The sequence below is a fragment of the Lissotriton helveticus genome, chromosome 8 (assembly GCF_964261635.1).
Source record: "Lissotriton helveticus chromosome 8, aLisHel1.1, whole genome shotgun sequence".
Classification (NCBI taxonomy): Eukaryota; Metazoa; Chordata; class Amphibia; order Caudata; family Salamandridae; genus Lissotriton; species Lissotriton helveticus.
In genome coordinates, this window is record NC_136069.1 from 1059058839 (window position 1) to 1059071793 (window position 12955).

The window sequence follows — 12955 nt, forward strand, 5'->3', positions numbered from 1 at the left end:
AGATGGGAGGCGAGTAAGATCTCCCATTTTGAATTCGGAGAGGCTGCGGGCAAGATATTGGCATGGAAGGTTAAGGCAGATCAGGCCCAAAATTACATCAGAGAAATTAAGGTTGAAGGTGAGAGCGCAGCCAGGATTTCTAATCAGGAGATAGGCACTGCTTTTAGGGAGTTTTTTAAGGGGATATATAGGGAAGATACCCCGGATGATCAGCTGGTAAGGGATACATGGTCGGACCAGATCTCCCTACCGTCTCTCTCATCAATACAGAGCGAAGGTATGGAGATGGAAATATCTGAGGCCGAAGTTAGGAAAGCTATTAGGCTACTCAAACATGGGAAGGCGGCAGGTCCTGACGGGCTACCAAGTGAACTATACCGCGCCTTGGGGGATGTCATCGCCCCCACTCTGACTGCCCTCTTCAATGAAATCTTACGGAAGGGGCAAGATCCCCCAAGATCTTGGGGCGAGGCGACCATAGTACTGATCCCCAAACCAGGAAAGGGCCCAACTTTATGTGGGTCCTATCGCCCGATATCGTTATTGAATAGCGATTATAAGATCTTTGCTTCCATTATGTCAGCTAGATTGGGGTCAGTAATAGGGGAAAACGTACATCGGGATCAGAGGGGATTTATCAAAGGGCGCCAGCTATCTGACCTGACGTACGATTTAGTGGGGGCAATAGATATTGCTTCGACCTTCTCTCTTCCATTGGCTACACTCACCCTAGATGCGACTAAAGCATTTGATAGGGTCAATTGGCCCTATCTGGCTGCAGTTCTCAAGAAGTTTAATTTCGGTAAGAATTTTTGTCGGACCGTATCCCTCATGTATAATGCTCCATCAGCAAGGTTGCTAATTAATGGTGCATTGACAGACTCCTTTAAAATTACGAGGGGCACAAGGCAGGGCTGCCCGCTCTCTCCCCTCCTCTTCAATTTGTACATCGAACTGTTTGCAGAAATCTTAAGGGGAGATGAAAATATTCCATCATTCAGATTTGGGGAGTGGGAGAGGTGGGTCGCACTCTATGCAGATGACATTCTTATTTTAACATCAGACCCGGAGACATCATTCCCGGTGGTTATTAAGAGGGCTGAAGAGTTTGGTTGCATCTCGGGGTATGAGATAAATGCTAGTAAAACTGACATCATGGCATGGAACATCCCCAATTTACAGCTGGATGTGACCAACTCAATGCGATATCTGGGAATCCGGGTGGTTCAAGATGTTGGAGGCATTGCTCAAGTTAACTTAGAGAGAGTGTACAATGAGTGTAGAAAACTGCTAAAATCTTGGTCCAATCTTCCATGAACCATATTAGGCAGAGTGAGTCTGATAAAGATGTCTATCCTTCCTAAATTTACATTCATTTTTAACACCATGCCCCTGGCCTTTGATGGTAAAACTTTGGATAAGTGCCAGAGAGAGATAAATTCCTTCATCTGGAAATATAAATCGGCGAGGGTGGCATGGAAGAAGTTGAGGAGGAGGAGGGAAAAGGGGAGGCTAGCCTTGCCGGATTTACAATAATATGCATGGGCCTTTCACTTGTCCCACTCCAGAAAGCTTTTAAAATCACCATCAAATACATCTGCTGGGGCAATGTTTTTTTTTTTTTTTTTTTTTAAACCTTTATTGACATCAAAAGAAGACAAATCGAGGCCCACAACCAAGCCGGCCGGTCGCAGTGTACAAAACAGTCAGGAGTCACCAGGCAAATATTACATAAGCAATCAATACAAAGCAGAGGCAGCACAATCACAATAGGGGAGAAAAAATACAGAAACTAAAGGGCTAAAACACAGGAGTAAATAAGGCTTAATTTTACAATAAGGGGAGAGGACGCATGACAGGCACACTTGCAATACGGAGGCATCCAACATCCCGTAACCAACCTCAACATTAAGAAGGGGGCATGGGGCAAAATATCAGGGGGACAACACAATGCAGTCAAGGAAGGAGATATATGGGTCGTAAAGTTAGAACCTATAGAGCCCTCAGAGATTTGGTTCTAAACAATGGGCTAACCGACGTCTGGCACAAATTGTATTATAAAGATCCTGGATATACCTTCTATTCAATTCCCCATCGGAAATTTGCCCGACTAGATTATTTTTTTGTATCTTCTCTGTTTTTGGAGACAATCAGTATCGAAATACTACCTCAAGTCATATCAGACCACAATCCTATAATTGCTGAAATTCAGGTTCCCACTGATTATCAAAATTCAATTAGATCCTGGTCATTCCAGAGAAATCTGTTACTAGATGAAGATTACCTTCAATTTATGGCGACTATTATTAATGACTATTTTCTAATAAACAATGACACGGCCTCCCCACAAGTTGTGTGGGATTCTTTTAAATCAATCGTACGTGGAGAGACAATTAGTTTTGCAAACTATAAGAGGAAAAAAATCCAAACAGACTTTAAGGAGAGGCTAAATAAGATCAGGTCAATCGAGATGGATCTATCAACCGCATGTAAAAATAACACAGGTATAGAAGATGCTCAACTACGTCTAGTAATTGAACGCTCTGGCTTACGGATTCATATTGCCGACGAAGTAGCATCAAAATTTAAGCTATATAAAACTGAACGCTATGAATATAGTGAGCGCACCGGCAAAATTCTAGCACAACGCCTTCGTCAAAAATCTTCTATAAATGAAATACAAGGTGTAACAGATATGAATGGTGTTTATCATGAACGCAGGGAAGGAATTTTAGAGTCATTCTACAATTTTTATAAGACATTGTATAATGACCTTAATAATGAAGTTGATAAGACTCTTAATCCCGTAAACTATCTCCATAGTACTAATCAACTATCATTGTGTTCTGAGGAGACTGATTTATTTACATGCTCAATAAGTTGGGATGAGATCGAAGATGCCATTTTGAGTCTTGCGGCAGGTAAAGCTATGGGATCCGACCAGATACCCCTTGAATTTTATCGGACATTTAGACACATGCTGAAACCAGAGTTGCTAAAGATTTTTAATTCGGCATTTCAAGGTAAACCACCTGATTCCTGGTCTACCGCTATCATAGTTGTTTTCTTAAAGAAGAACAAGGACTCAAAAGAATTAGGCTCCTATCGCCCCATCTCTCTTATTACTGCAGACAGTAAGATTTATTCCAAAATTCTTGCAAACAGATTAAACCATGTAATGTCTAGTTTAGTCTCTCACATTCAACATGGTTTTATTAGATATAGAGATACCACTGATCATGTTAAACGCGTCATCACACTATTAGACTGGGCTCAAGCAAAGGAAGCCCCAGTTGGGGTGATTTTACTCAACGCTGAAAAAGCGTTTGACAGAGTAGACTGGGGATTCCTCTGGACTGTGCTAGAATGGAAAGGGTTTCCACTACAATTTATTCAAGCGATAAGATCACTCTATTCTAATCCTAAGGGTATAATAAGACTAGGTACTGACAACTCGAGACCCTTTTCAATCACCAGGGGGACTAGACAAGGCTGCCCATGTTCCCCGCTTCTATTTGCTCTATACTTAGAACCCTACTTGAATAGACTAACTTTGGAACCGGATATCCCGCCAGTCCGACTTTTTGAAGTTGACCACAAAGTCTTAGCGTACGCAGATGACGTGGCTATTGTAACTTCTGATGTCTCCTCTGCGTTACCTATAATCATTGATATTGCTAGAGAGTTTGGGAAAGTCTCCGGTTATAAGCTTAATATCACAAAAACTCAGATTATACATTCTGAAACTGGTAAACCGACTGACATCCCACTAAATACTACTGGTACATACCTCGGTGTAATCTTATCTTCTAAGGTTGATGACATTGTCGCATTAAATATAGACCCTTTACTTATATCCACTAATAGAACGTTAGAAAGACTTAATAATTTACACTTATCTTTATACGGACGAACCAATGTCATTAAGATGATGATCTTTCCAAAAATTTTGTATTTTTTTCGTACTATTCCTTTATTTTTCTCAATGTCCCTTTTCAATAAAATAGACAGGATGCTGTCCAGGTTTTTGTGGGGGTTCCGTCGTTCTAGAAGATCTTTAAAATGGTGTACTCTTCCGAAAGAATGTGCTGGGCTGGGATTTTCGAATTTTAGAATGTATTATTGGGCTATTACTCTTAAAACAATCAGGGTTCTACTATTTCATGATTATGTTACAGAACCGTCCATGGCACCCTCTATTTTTTCTATGCTCGGCAGTGCTTACTGAAAGTTATTGAACCCAGCTACTATAAAAAAACAAAATTTAAGGTGGTTCTTGCCGCATTTTTAGTTTGGCGGCAAATGAATAAAACTTTACGTATAACATCAAAACTGAATTTTTATACACCTTTGTTTGGTAATAAGTCACTATCTGAAATTTTTCAAGATATTGCAACTTATCGATGGCATACGAGACAGATCCATTTAATGGGGCAATTGTATCAAAATGGGATATTTATGTCCTTTTCTGAACTTCAAAAGACATTTGGTCTTTCTAGGAATGAATTCTTTAAATACTTACAGATCCGTAGCTTTCTAGAAAAAAAAAAACTGCTACATACTGATACTATGGAGACTATCGATATCCTAGAGAGCGGTAGGAAGAATAATCGCATTGGTACAATCTATCAGTTAATGAGTAATAGGTTGCAGAACGACCTCGATCATCAAACCCAGAAATGGCAGAGAAATTTATGTATAGAAGGGATAGACTTGGTAAAAGCTCTCGAGATGAGTAATAAGACACTAATCAATAGCTCTCTTAAAAGTCAACATTATATGTCTACTCTAGATCTTTATTATACACCTGCTAAGTTGGCGAAATGGAAAGCTTTAAGAGGTATCAATTGTAGCCGCTGCGGAACTCTAGCAGCAGACTCAAGTCATATGTTTTATAGCTGCTCTAAATTGGTCGTATACATAGATAAGATCGAAAAGTTTTTGACTAATTTGTTGCATGTGCAGATCACGCTCCATCCTTCTGTTATTATTTTTGGTGTTTATTTTCCTTCTCGGAATTTATCTCTGGATCAAGAATACTTTTTGTTTATTGGAATGTCTATATACCGATCTTGTATCACCTCTAGATGGCTGGATATAGACCCACCAACATTTGAACTATGGCTGGGAAAGTTGTTAAATGTTTATAGAATGGACAAAGCCGTTTATAAATTGAAGGGACTTAAAAAGAAGACCTTTGGCCGGAAATTATGGTCCCCCATTGACAACTGGATTTAAACCGTATAATGACTATATTTGTAAAGATTTCTTTTGTATTCTATGCCTTGTTTTATCCTTGTATGTTTTTACCTCTGCCAAAAACAATAAAAAATAAAAAAAATTAAAAAAAAAGAAATCAGGATATGTGAGATACAGTCAGCCCCTGAGCATTATCATCGTAACACGCCCGCCACCCGAGACACTACCAAGCCAGAACAGAGGGATCGGAAGACAATGCATTAAAACCCGCCCGTCATAGTACCCTCTGGGACGCAGGAAGGAAAAAGGGGGGGGGGGACTAGGTAGGGAGGGGGGAAGAGGAAGGGAAAGGAAAATGGAGGGAAGAAAAACAGAACAATAAAAAGGAAATCAGGAAATATGAAAAAAGAAAGGTAAAAGACACGCCGACACGGCCCCCCGTGGCGGGAGGACAGAAGACAAAAGGATTAGCGGCCCAAGCGGGGCATGGCAATCGGGAAGAAAGACAGCCGAAATATAGCAGGAGAAGTAACGATGCCATACCCCCACCCGAAACACACCATAGGAGGTCGGGACAGACGCGGCCTCACGAAAAAGAGATACAAAAGGGCCATAGAACCAGAAGACAAACAAAAAACAGAACCCAACCCACCCGTCCCACCCTGCACCCCTGTAGAAGGCTATGGCCTACCCTTCAAACAGCGTGCCTGTCGCCCTAAACCAGAACCCGAAATATAGCGAGAAGAAAGAAAGAAAAACGAGACAAAAAGGCCACAAAAGCGGAGAAAAGAAAACAGGAGGGAGGAGCAGAATAACTATAATACAAACGGTAGGCCGCAGCCCTCCGCCCAACCCGACAAATACAATCAAAAACAGACCAGGACGACATCCCATCACGCGCCACAAAATATTAGGAGAAGGGGACCTCCCACCCTCCTACGATCAGAAACAATTGTGCAACGAAATCGCATACCGGGAATCAAGCAGAAGTCGTACATTTCACCCCCAACCCTTCCGAGCGACAAACCCCACCCACCACATGGCAATGTACAACCACATACTAAATACGAAAGCAGCATATAATCGAGTGGAATGGTGACTAGCATAGCTACGTGGGGTGTAGATAGATCCACAAGTGAGCAGTAGTCCAAACTGAAAATACCGATGCATCAACAATCGAAGCACGAGCCATGAAAAACAGGAGTTCAGATGCGCCACTGGAGAGGGCGAGGTGGTCCCAATTATAGTCACAGGCAAAGTCATCGAAGCAGGGACAGGAGGAAGTCCACCCATAGTTTCAGGCAACAATGTCGAACAGGGTCGCAGTACAGCATCCGAATCCCCGGGGTCCGAACCTTGAAAGGCAGGGCGCCCCAAAGTCACCAGCACACTACACGATCCTCGATCAGTGGTGGAGACACTCAGGTCAATCGAGGGGGGTGAGGCAATGAAGTCATCGAAACAAGAGGGCGACAAGAAGAAACGGCCGCCCAAAATGGCGGCGGATCGTGGCGGACCCACCGAGACGCCCAGGGCCAGGGAAGCGTGCAGGGATCTCAGGGCTTCCAGGATATCTCTGACTGTCGGCTCACGCCCACCAGATCCGATCCCCACACAATCAGGCAACTCGGGCCCGCCGCCACAGGGTGACTCTCGTTCCAGAGGGCCGGCCGCCATTTCGTGAATCAGCCCAATCGCCGCCCACGAGGACCCCCGGAAATAACAGTTCTCAAATGTAGGACTTTACAAGCGCCGGGGGTCCCAGCAAGGGCGGCCTCGATGCCAAAAGGATGTCCGCCCAAAATGGGTCTCCGCCAGCACCAGCACCGGTGCCCCAAACAAGCGGAGTCCGGGCCCCGAGGACCAGGGCCGCCGGACAAAGCAGCGGCGGGGGGAGACCCCCTCTCAGAATCAGGTCCCGGGCTTCTTACCCGCGTCGGCCACGCGGCCACCAGTGCAGGACCGGGTCAGGATCGCCGGGATCTTCGCACATCGGCTCCCAACACTGGTTCTCGCTCTCGGCCGGGGCCGAGAGCCGTTGGATCCCACCGTCAAGGTCCCGGTCCAAGTCTCGCAGAGGCCCCGATCTCTCGGAGGTCACAACTCCGGAGCCACTGCACGCCGAGACCCCGGGGTCAGATGGTAAGGACAAACAAGCCGTTATGTTTCCAATTCCCCGAAAATGCGCCGTCCCGGGACAGGATAAAAGAGAGGATAGGCAGTCAGGATGGAGGGCTGCGGGAACCGAGCTAAAGGGCGACCATTACGGCCGCGAGCTAGGCTCCTCCCCTGGGGCAATGTTTAAAGCCATGCTGGTCGGTTCTACATTACCAACCGACGGATATTTGTTTAAATTTGGGGACCAAAAATACTTTTAAAAAGTCAAGTTAAAAATCCTTATGTCCCAGGCAAAAGCCTGGCTACAGATAAGGAAAAGACGAGGTCTGCCGTATTTCTCAAACTATGCACCTATCTGGGACTCCCCAGGCTTGCCGCTATGTCTGAAAGACAGACTAGCAATTCTGGTGAGGGATGGAGGAATAACAAGATGGGGAGAATTGTTGGCAGGAAAGTCTTTGAGGTCTTGGGAGGAGCTACGGGAACAGTTGGGTCCTGGGTTCTCTAGATTTAAGTTTCTACAATTAGACAGTTGGGTCAAAGCTCTGGGTAGGACAGGGGTAACATTTGGGAAGATTAGTACCATGGAACAACAGTTGGTGGAACAACAAGGGAGGGGCAAAGAGGTGACGCAGTGGTACTGGAGTTTGCTAGAGGAGTCTGATGGAGAGTTTACTCTCCCAGAGGAATTGTGGAGGGAAGAGTTAGGTGCCCAAAGTACAGAAACTTGGAAAAGATCTTTTATCCTCTTATACAAAACAGTTAAACCAGCGTGGCTGAGAGGTAATAATTTTTTTACGATACATCGAGCCTACCTCTCACCCTTGAAACTGTCTAAATTAATCCCAGGCAAGAAATGCAATAAGTGCATCTACATCGAGGCCTCGGATGTCCATATGTTCAAGGACTGCCCTTACATAGTCCAGTTCTGGGAGGAAGTGAAAGTAACCCTAGATTCTATCTTAAACATATCTGTGTCCATCACACTACCTCTTATTATATTTGGCTGGGATGCTAGTATAACCGGTCACGCAAGGTCTCTCTTGTTTTACGCAGTTTTGCTTGCCAGGAGACAGATATGCAAAGTTTGGGCAGAAAATACGGCACCCTTACACGCAAACTGGTTGTCATCTATGTACGAAACTTCTAAGATGGATATGGCTAGATCCTGCAGTAATCGCAACTTGGCTTTTTGGGACCTTTTGGTTCAGTGGAAATAGTTGCCGGGGTTTTTTGTTTTTTCTCCCCCGGTCCTATGATTATGCCATTTTTACTCCAAGGACCAGGTCCTCAGTACCATGGTCGGTCCTACAGGTTATTAATACCAAGATGGTAAGTGCAGGCCTGCTCCTGTTCATTCCCTATACCTCTTAAGATCCATCTACTGCCAATCCTCAGAAATCGTGTCACAGAGTGGGCAACAGTAAACATCTCGTACCTCGGAGCAAGACACGCATGGTGGTTGGCGGCTTATTAAGAGGAGGGCAAGGCAAATGAGGACAAAAAAAAAAGGGGGCAGGTAAAGATCTTAGGGCCACACCCATGAAAGTATCATTTTGCGATTACCAATTAGCGATTTTTTAGAAATCGCTATTTGGTAATCGCAAAATGCAATGCAACAAAACAGACCGAAAATAGCAATGATCTTATTGCGATTTCTTAAGAATCACAAACACAATTAGGGATTTGTCATTGCGACTCCATTCGTTCCTAAGGGCCTCAAGGCCCATAGGTGAGAGTGGTCTTGCATTACCTGAATTGCGATTACCTACTTGGCAATCGCAAATTAGGTAATGCACAGGCAAGGGTGCCAAGGGGCCTAAAGCCCCCCTGATGTGCCCCTAACAAAAAAAGGTGTATATGTAAGGCATAGGGGCAAGTGTGCGCCACTTGACACTGAAAAATGCAGTTTTGTGCATTTTTCAAAGTATGCACATAGTTAACATCAACTTGAAGTTGATGTTAATTAGTGTTTCCTAAATGCACAGTTCGCATTTAGGAAAGGCTTCTTGAATGTGCATTTAGTAATCGCAAATTGCGATTCCCTATTTGCATTTGCAATTTAGGGAATCACAAAAAATTGCAATTACCTGCATTGAGAATTAAAAAAACAGGCATACATTAGAAAAGGCCATTTTGCGATCGCAACATAGCTTGATGTATGTGCCCCTAAGAAATGTAAGAATGAGCCATTTCAATTCAGTGGGAAAATGACATTTTTTAGGAGTGGGAAGTAATTTGTAACATTTACTAGTTTTTCATATCTCAACAGTTGGGACACATAAATCCAACTGCAGTTAAGACAAAAAGGCTATTCTTACTTGATTCTTTGGGGAATCATTTACAGACTTACAGGCACATCATCAACCTTTTTTTGCGAGCGCAAACGGTGCGATTTGCAAAAATCGTCCGTTTGCGCATACAAAAAGGGCTTCTGCAATGCATCACACCGTTAGGCTCTCACAATTTAAGAAATCGCAATTTATTGTGATTTCTTAAATTGAGATTGCATTAAAGGAATTGCAAATTGAGATCCATTAAATGCAATCCATGATGAAATCGCAAATAGCGATTTCGCTAATAAGGGACGCAAATTACCATCCATTTGAACGTGATGGTAATTTGCAAAAACTTTGAAAAATGCAGTAAAGTGCATTTTTCAAAGTTGTAGGTTACACACACACAGGTCCTTCGGGCATGTGTGTGTGCAACATGTGCACAGAGCAATTTCAGGGGTGCAACAGGGTGTCCTTTTGACACCCTTACACCCTTGAAATTGCATGCGCAATTTGCGACTACCTATTGGGTACTCGCAAATTGCGGATGCAATTTCCCATTCTTTCCTATAGGTCTGAAGGCATTCCTTAATTGTGACTCGCAATTTGCGAGTCGCAATTAAGGAGTGTTTGGGAATCGCTAATTTTATAGCAATTCCTACATGCATAGGCTTTTGCAATTCATTTATTGTGATTCCTTAATAATCGCAATTAAGGAATCGCAAAAGCCTACATTGATGCATGTGCCCGTTAAAGCTTACCTTTATACAAAGGTAAATTGTCATTACATTGTGCCAATAAAATAAACGACGTCTGCATTACTTAAGTTACTTCAATGTAGCTGCAAATAAAACATATCTCACCAACACGTGGAGAATTCACGTTGAAACTTAGGTAATATTTTCTATCGCAGAGTAACATTGCGGTGCCTCATACCACAAGATGGTATTTAAAAGGGTTCAGTAAAGGAGAGAGTGGTTACTCTGTTGCCCTGCCATATACGGTGAAGTTAAAATGTAATTCAAAAATCAAAGACTCATTTTAACTCCCAATGTCTCAGCTATAAAAGTAAATGAGACATGGAAAGGAAGGCTCAAGGTGTGAAAATCTCCATGAAGACACCAGTCAAAAACAGGCAAGATTTGAGGTCTAAGAGATGGGGCAGTAAATGCCCTTAGGGTTCTTTGTTAGAAAATAATTTTTTTATTCGCTTCCAAAAAACAATCTGGAAACCAATATAAAAATATTTTTTTCTAACAAAAAACCCTAACGGAATGTACTGCATATTCTCTTAGACCTCAAACCTTGTCTATCTTTTTTTATTACATTTATGAGGTTGTAGCGGGGAAACCCCTGCACCTTTTTGAGCTCCATCCATGTGTCTGACTTTGAGAGCCTCTGCCTCCGCCTCTTGTTCATTTAGTTATAGATACACCAGTGACTTGTACAAAAGGCGAATAAATAATAAAGAAAAAAGTAGCATTTTGTTAAACTAAAGAAAAAAAACAGCAAAGAAACAAAAATAATTCTTAACTTTACTAAGTGAAAGAAGGTGCAGTCTTTGGACTAGAAAAAATAAAGCCCACAAAAAAGAGGAAAGCTAAGAACAGCGTCAAATTCTAGATTTCAGATAAGAAAGCATGATTTCCTTACTAGCTCAACCCCGGGGGTAACATCATCCAGAATAGCCACCCAGTCCAAGAGCTCTGGGCTCTTATTGTATAGTACAGCTTGCTCGGTCTTTGATGTTCCAAAATAGGCAGACCCAAAATCAACACAGTCCAAGGTTTCGCCGGACATGTCGTGTAGTTCCAGAATTTGCTCAACCACTTTGCACTTGATCGACAAATCTTTTTCTTCACGCCCTTGTAATTTCACTCTGGAAAAAAATGAAAGCAAGATCATAAAAGTTTTTTTTGTCGCCAATTTAAATCAATTTTGCTTAAAAACTCACAAGATGCAGCTTCATCCACAGACGAAATTTAATTTATTAAATTAATATTATTACTATCTAATGACATACACTGCATTGCATATTGTATTATGAAATCTTTTTAAAAATCCAAACCCTGATTACTTTAAAAACATTATGCAGGATTCCTCGGATGTCTAGTTGTATTTTTTAGCTCCCGATAAAGTGGCCTACAGCTTTAGAGCTGGTGGCGCCCAGGGCGACAATCTATGTTTGCGCTTTATTATGAGGAGAAACTGCCACTGGACAAAGATCGCTCTTCAGAAGGAACATTAATCACCTTGACATATTTATTGTTGTCTGAAAACTGCTGGACACACAAAGAACTCTGCAGCAGGTGCTCTTTAAACCTGTGTTACTTCTAAACACAGCACCATCCCCAACGTCAGCACCAGGTGGCAGGGCTGCCCTGGACTCATTGCCCAAGAGCCTGCCATGTTGTCAGGCGAAGTAGGAAGCGATTCTGAACAGGACTGAAAATGGTCTCAAAAGAGTGATAGTTGGCTGTGGATTTGGTTAAAAAGTCATGGTTAGCAAAATATTGCCAGGGCTCAGATAGGTCGAGCTGTTATGTGAAAGCTGCATCGACTTTCGAAAAGTTTGGGCGGTTTGTGTGACCTGTGCCAGCTGTCGCGACCTATGAGACGGGAGATTAGAGGTGTAGTAATCACAGCGGAGAATAGGAAACAGAACTCCTGTGCAGAAGAGATGGGGCTAAGTGAGACCGTATGCACCTCTATTGACCACACCGGTCCAAATTCCAGTCTAGCATAAGAGTGTGGTCTGTGAGAATTAAAATGATGATCAAAATAAATTGGATGTACTTGGCCATCAGTGTCCCTTTATCAGTGATCCCCCAGCTAGACAGACTCCCCTAACCCAGAGGTAAAGCCTCTAAACGTTATTGCATGGAGGGGTCTGATGAGGTAACAATGGCATGGGCTGGTGGATAGTCAGAACAGTGATAATTATCGTTTCCTTGTGGTCTGGGTTGGTTAAAAGAAATGTGAAGCAGTAACTGACAAAACTTTATGTCCTGTTGACACTAGTAAACCTTATAGAATTAGGTTTCAAAGTTGAGGTAAAGGGCCAATTAGTTGGCTTGTTGGTTCAAATGATTCTTTGTAATCACTATGAGCAATAACTTTAAAAAGGCATAAAGCAGAAGTTATCTGGTACAGGCATTCAGTAAAAGATAGCCTATCACCAGAAAGTAATAAGAACATTTCCTCAAAGAGAACTCTATGAAAAAAATACCCAAATGCTCCTTCTACTTATGGTCAATTCATAAAAGCCTTCTTTCTCCCCATACTCTTCCTCTTGAACTATTTAAACAGTATAAATCAAGACCCTTTTGGCTACAGGAGGACCTTCGGGTAGCAATATTTTA

The 12955-nt window shown here is 42.7% G+C and overlaps 1 protein-coding gene across 1 annotated transcript in view; it reads right to left on the reverse strand.

Annotated features, from left to right (window-relative positions):
• The window catches only part of CFAP47 (cilia and flagella associated protein 47), a 2858849-nt gene that overhangs the window by 2789316 nt on the left and 56578 nt on the right, over nucleotides 1-12955 (reverse strand). The window contains exon 5 of the mRNA XM_078657910.1: nucleotides 11247-11472. Within this exon, the coding sequence (XP_078514036.1) occupies nucleotides 11247-11472 (226 nt within the window). The remainder of the gene's footprint in view (nucleotides 1-11246; nucleotides 11473-12955) is intronic.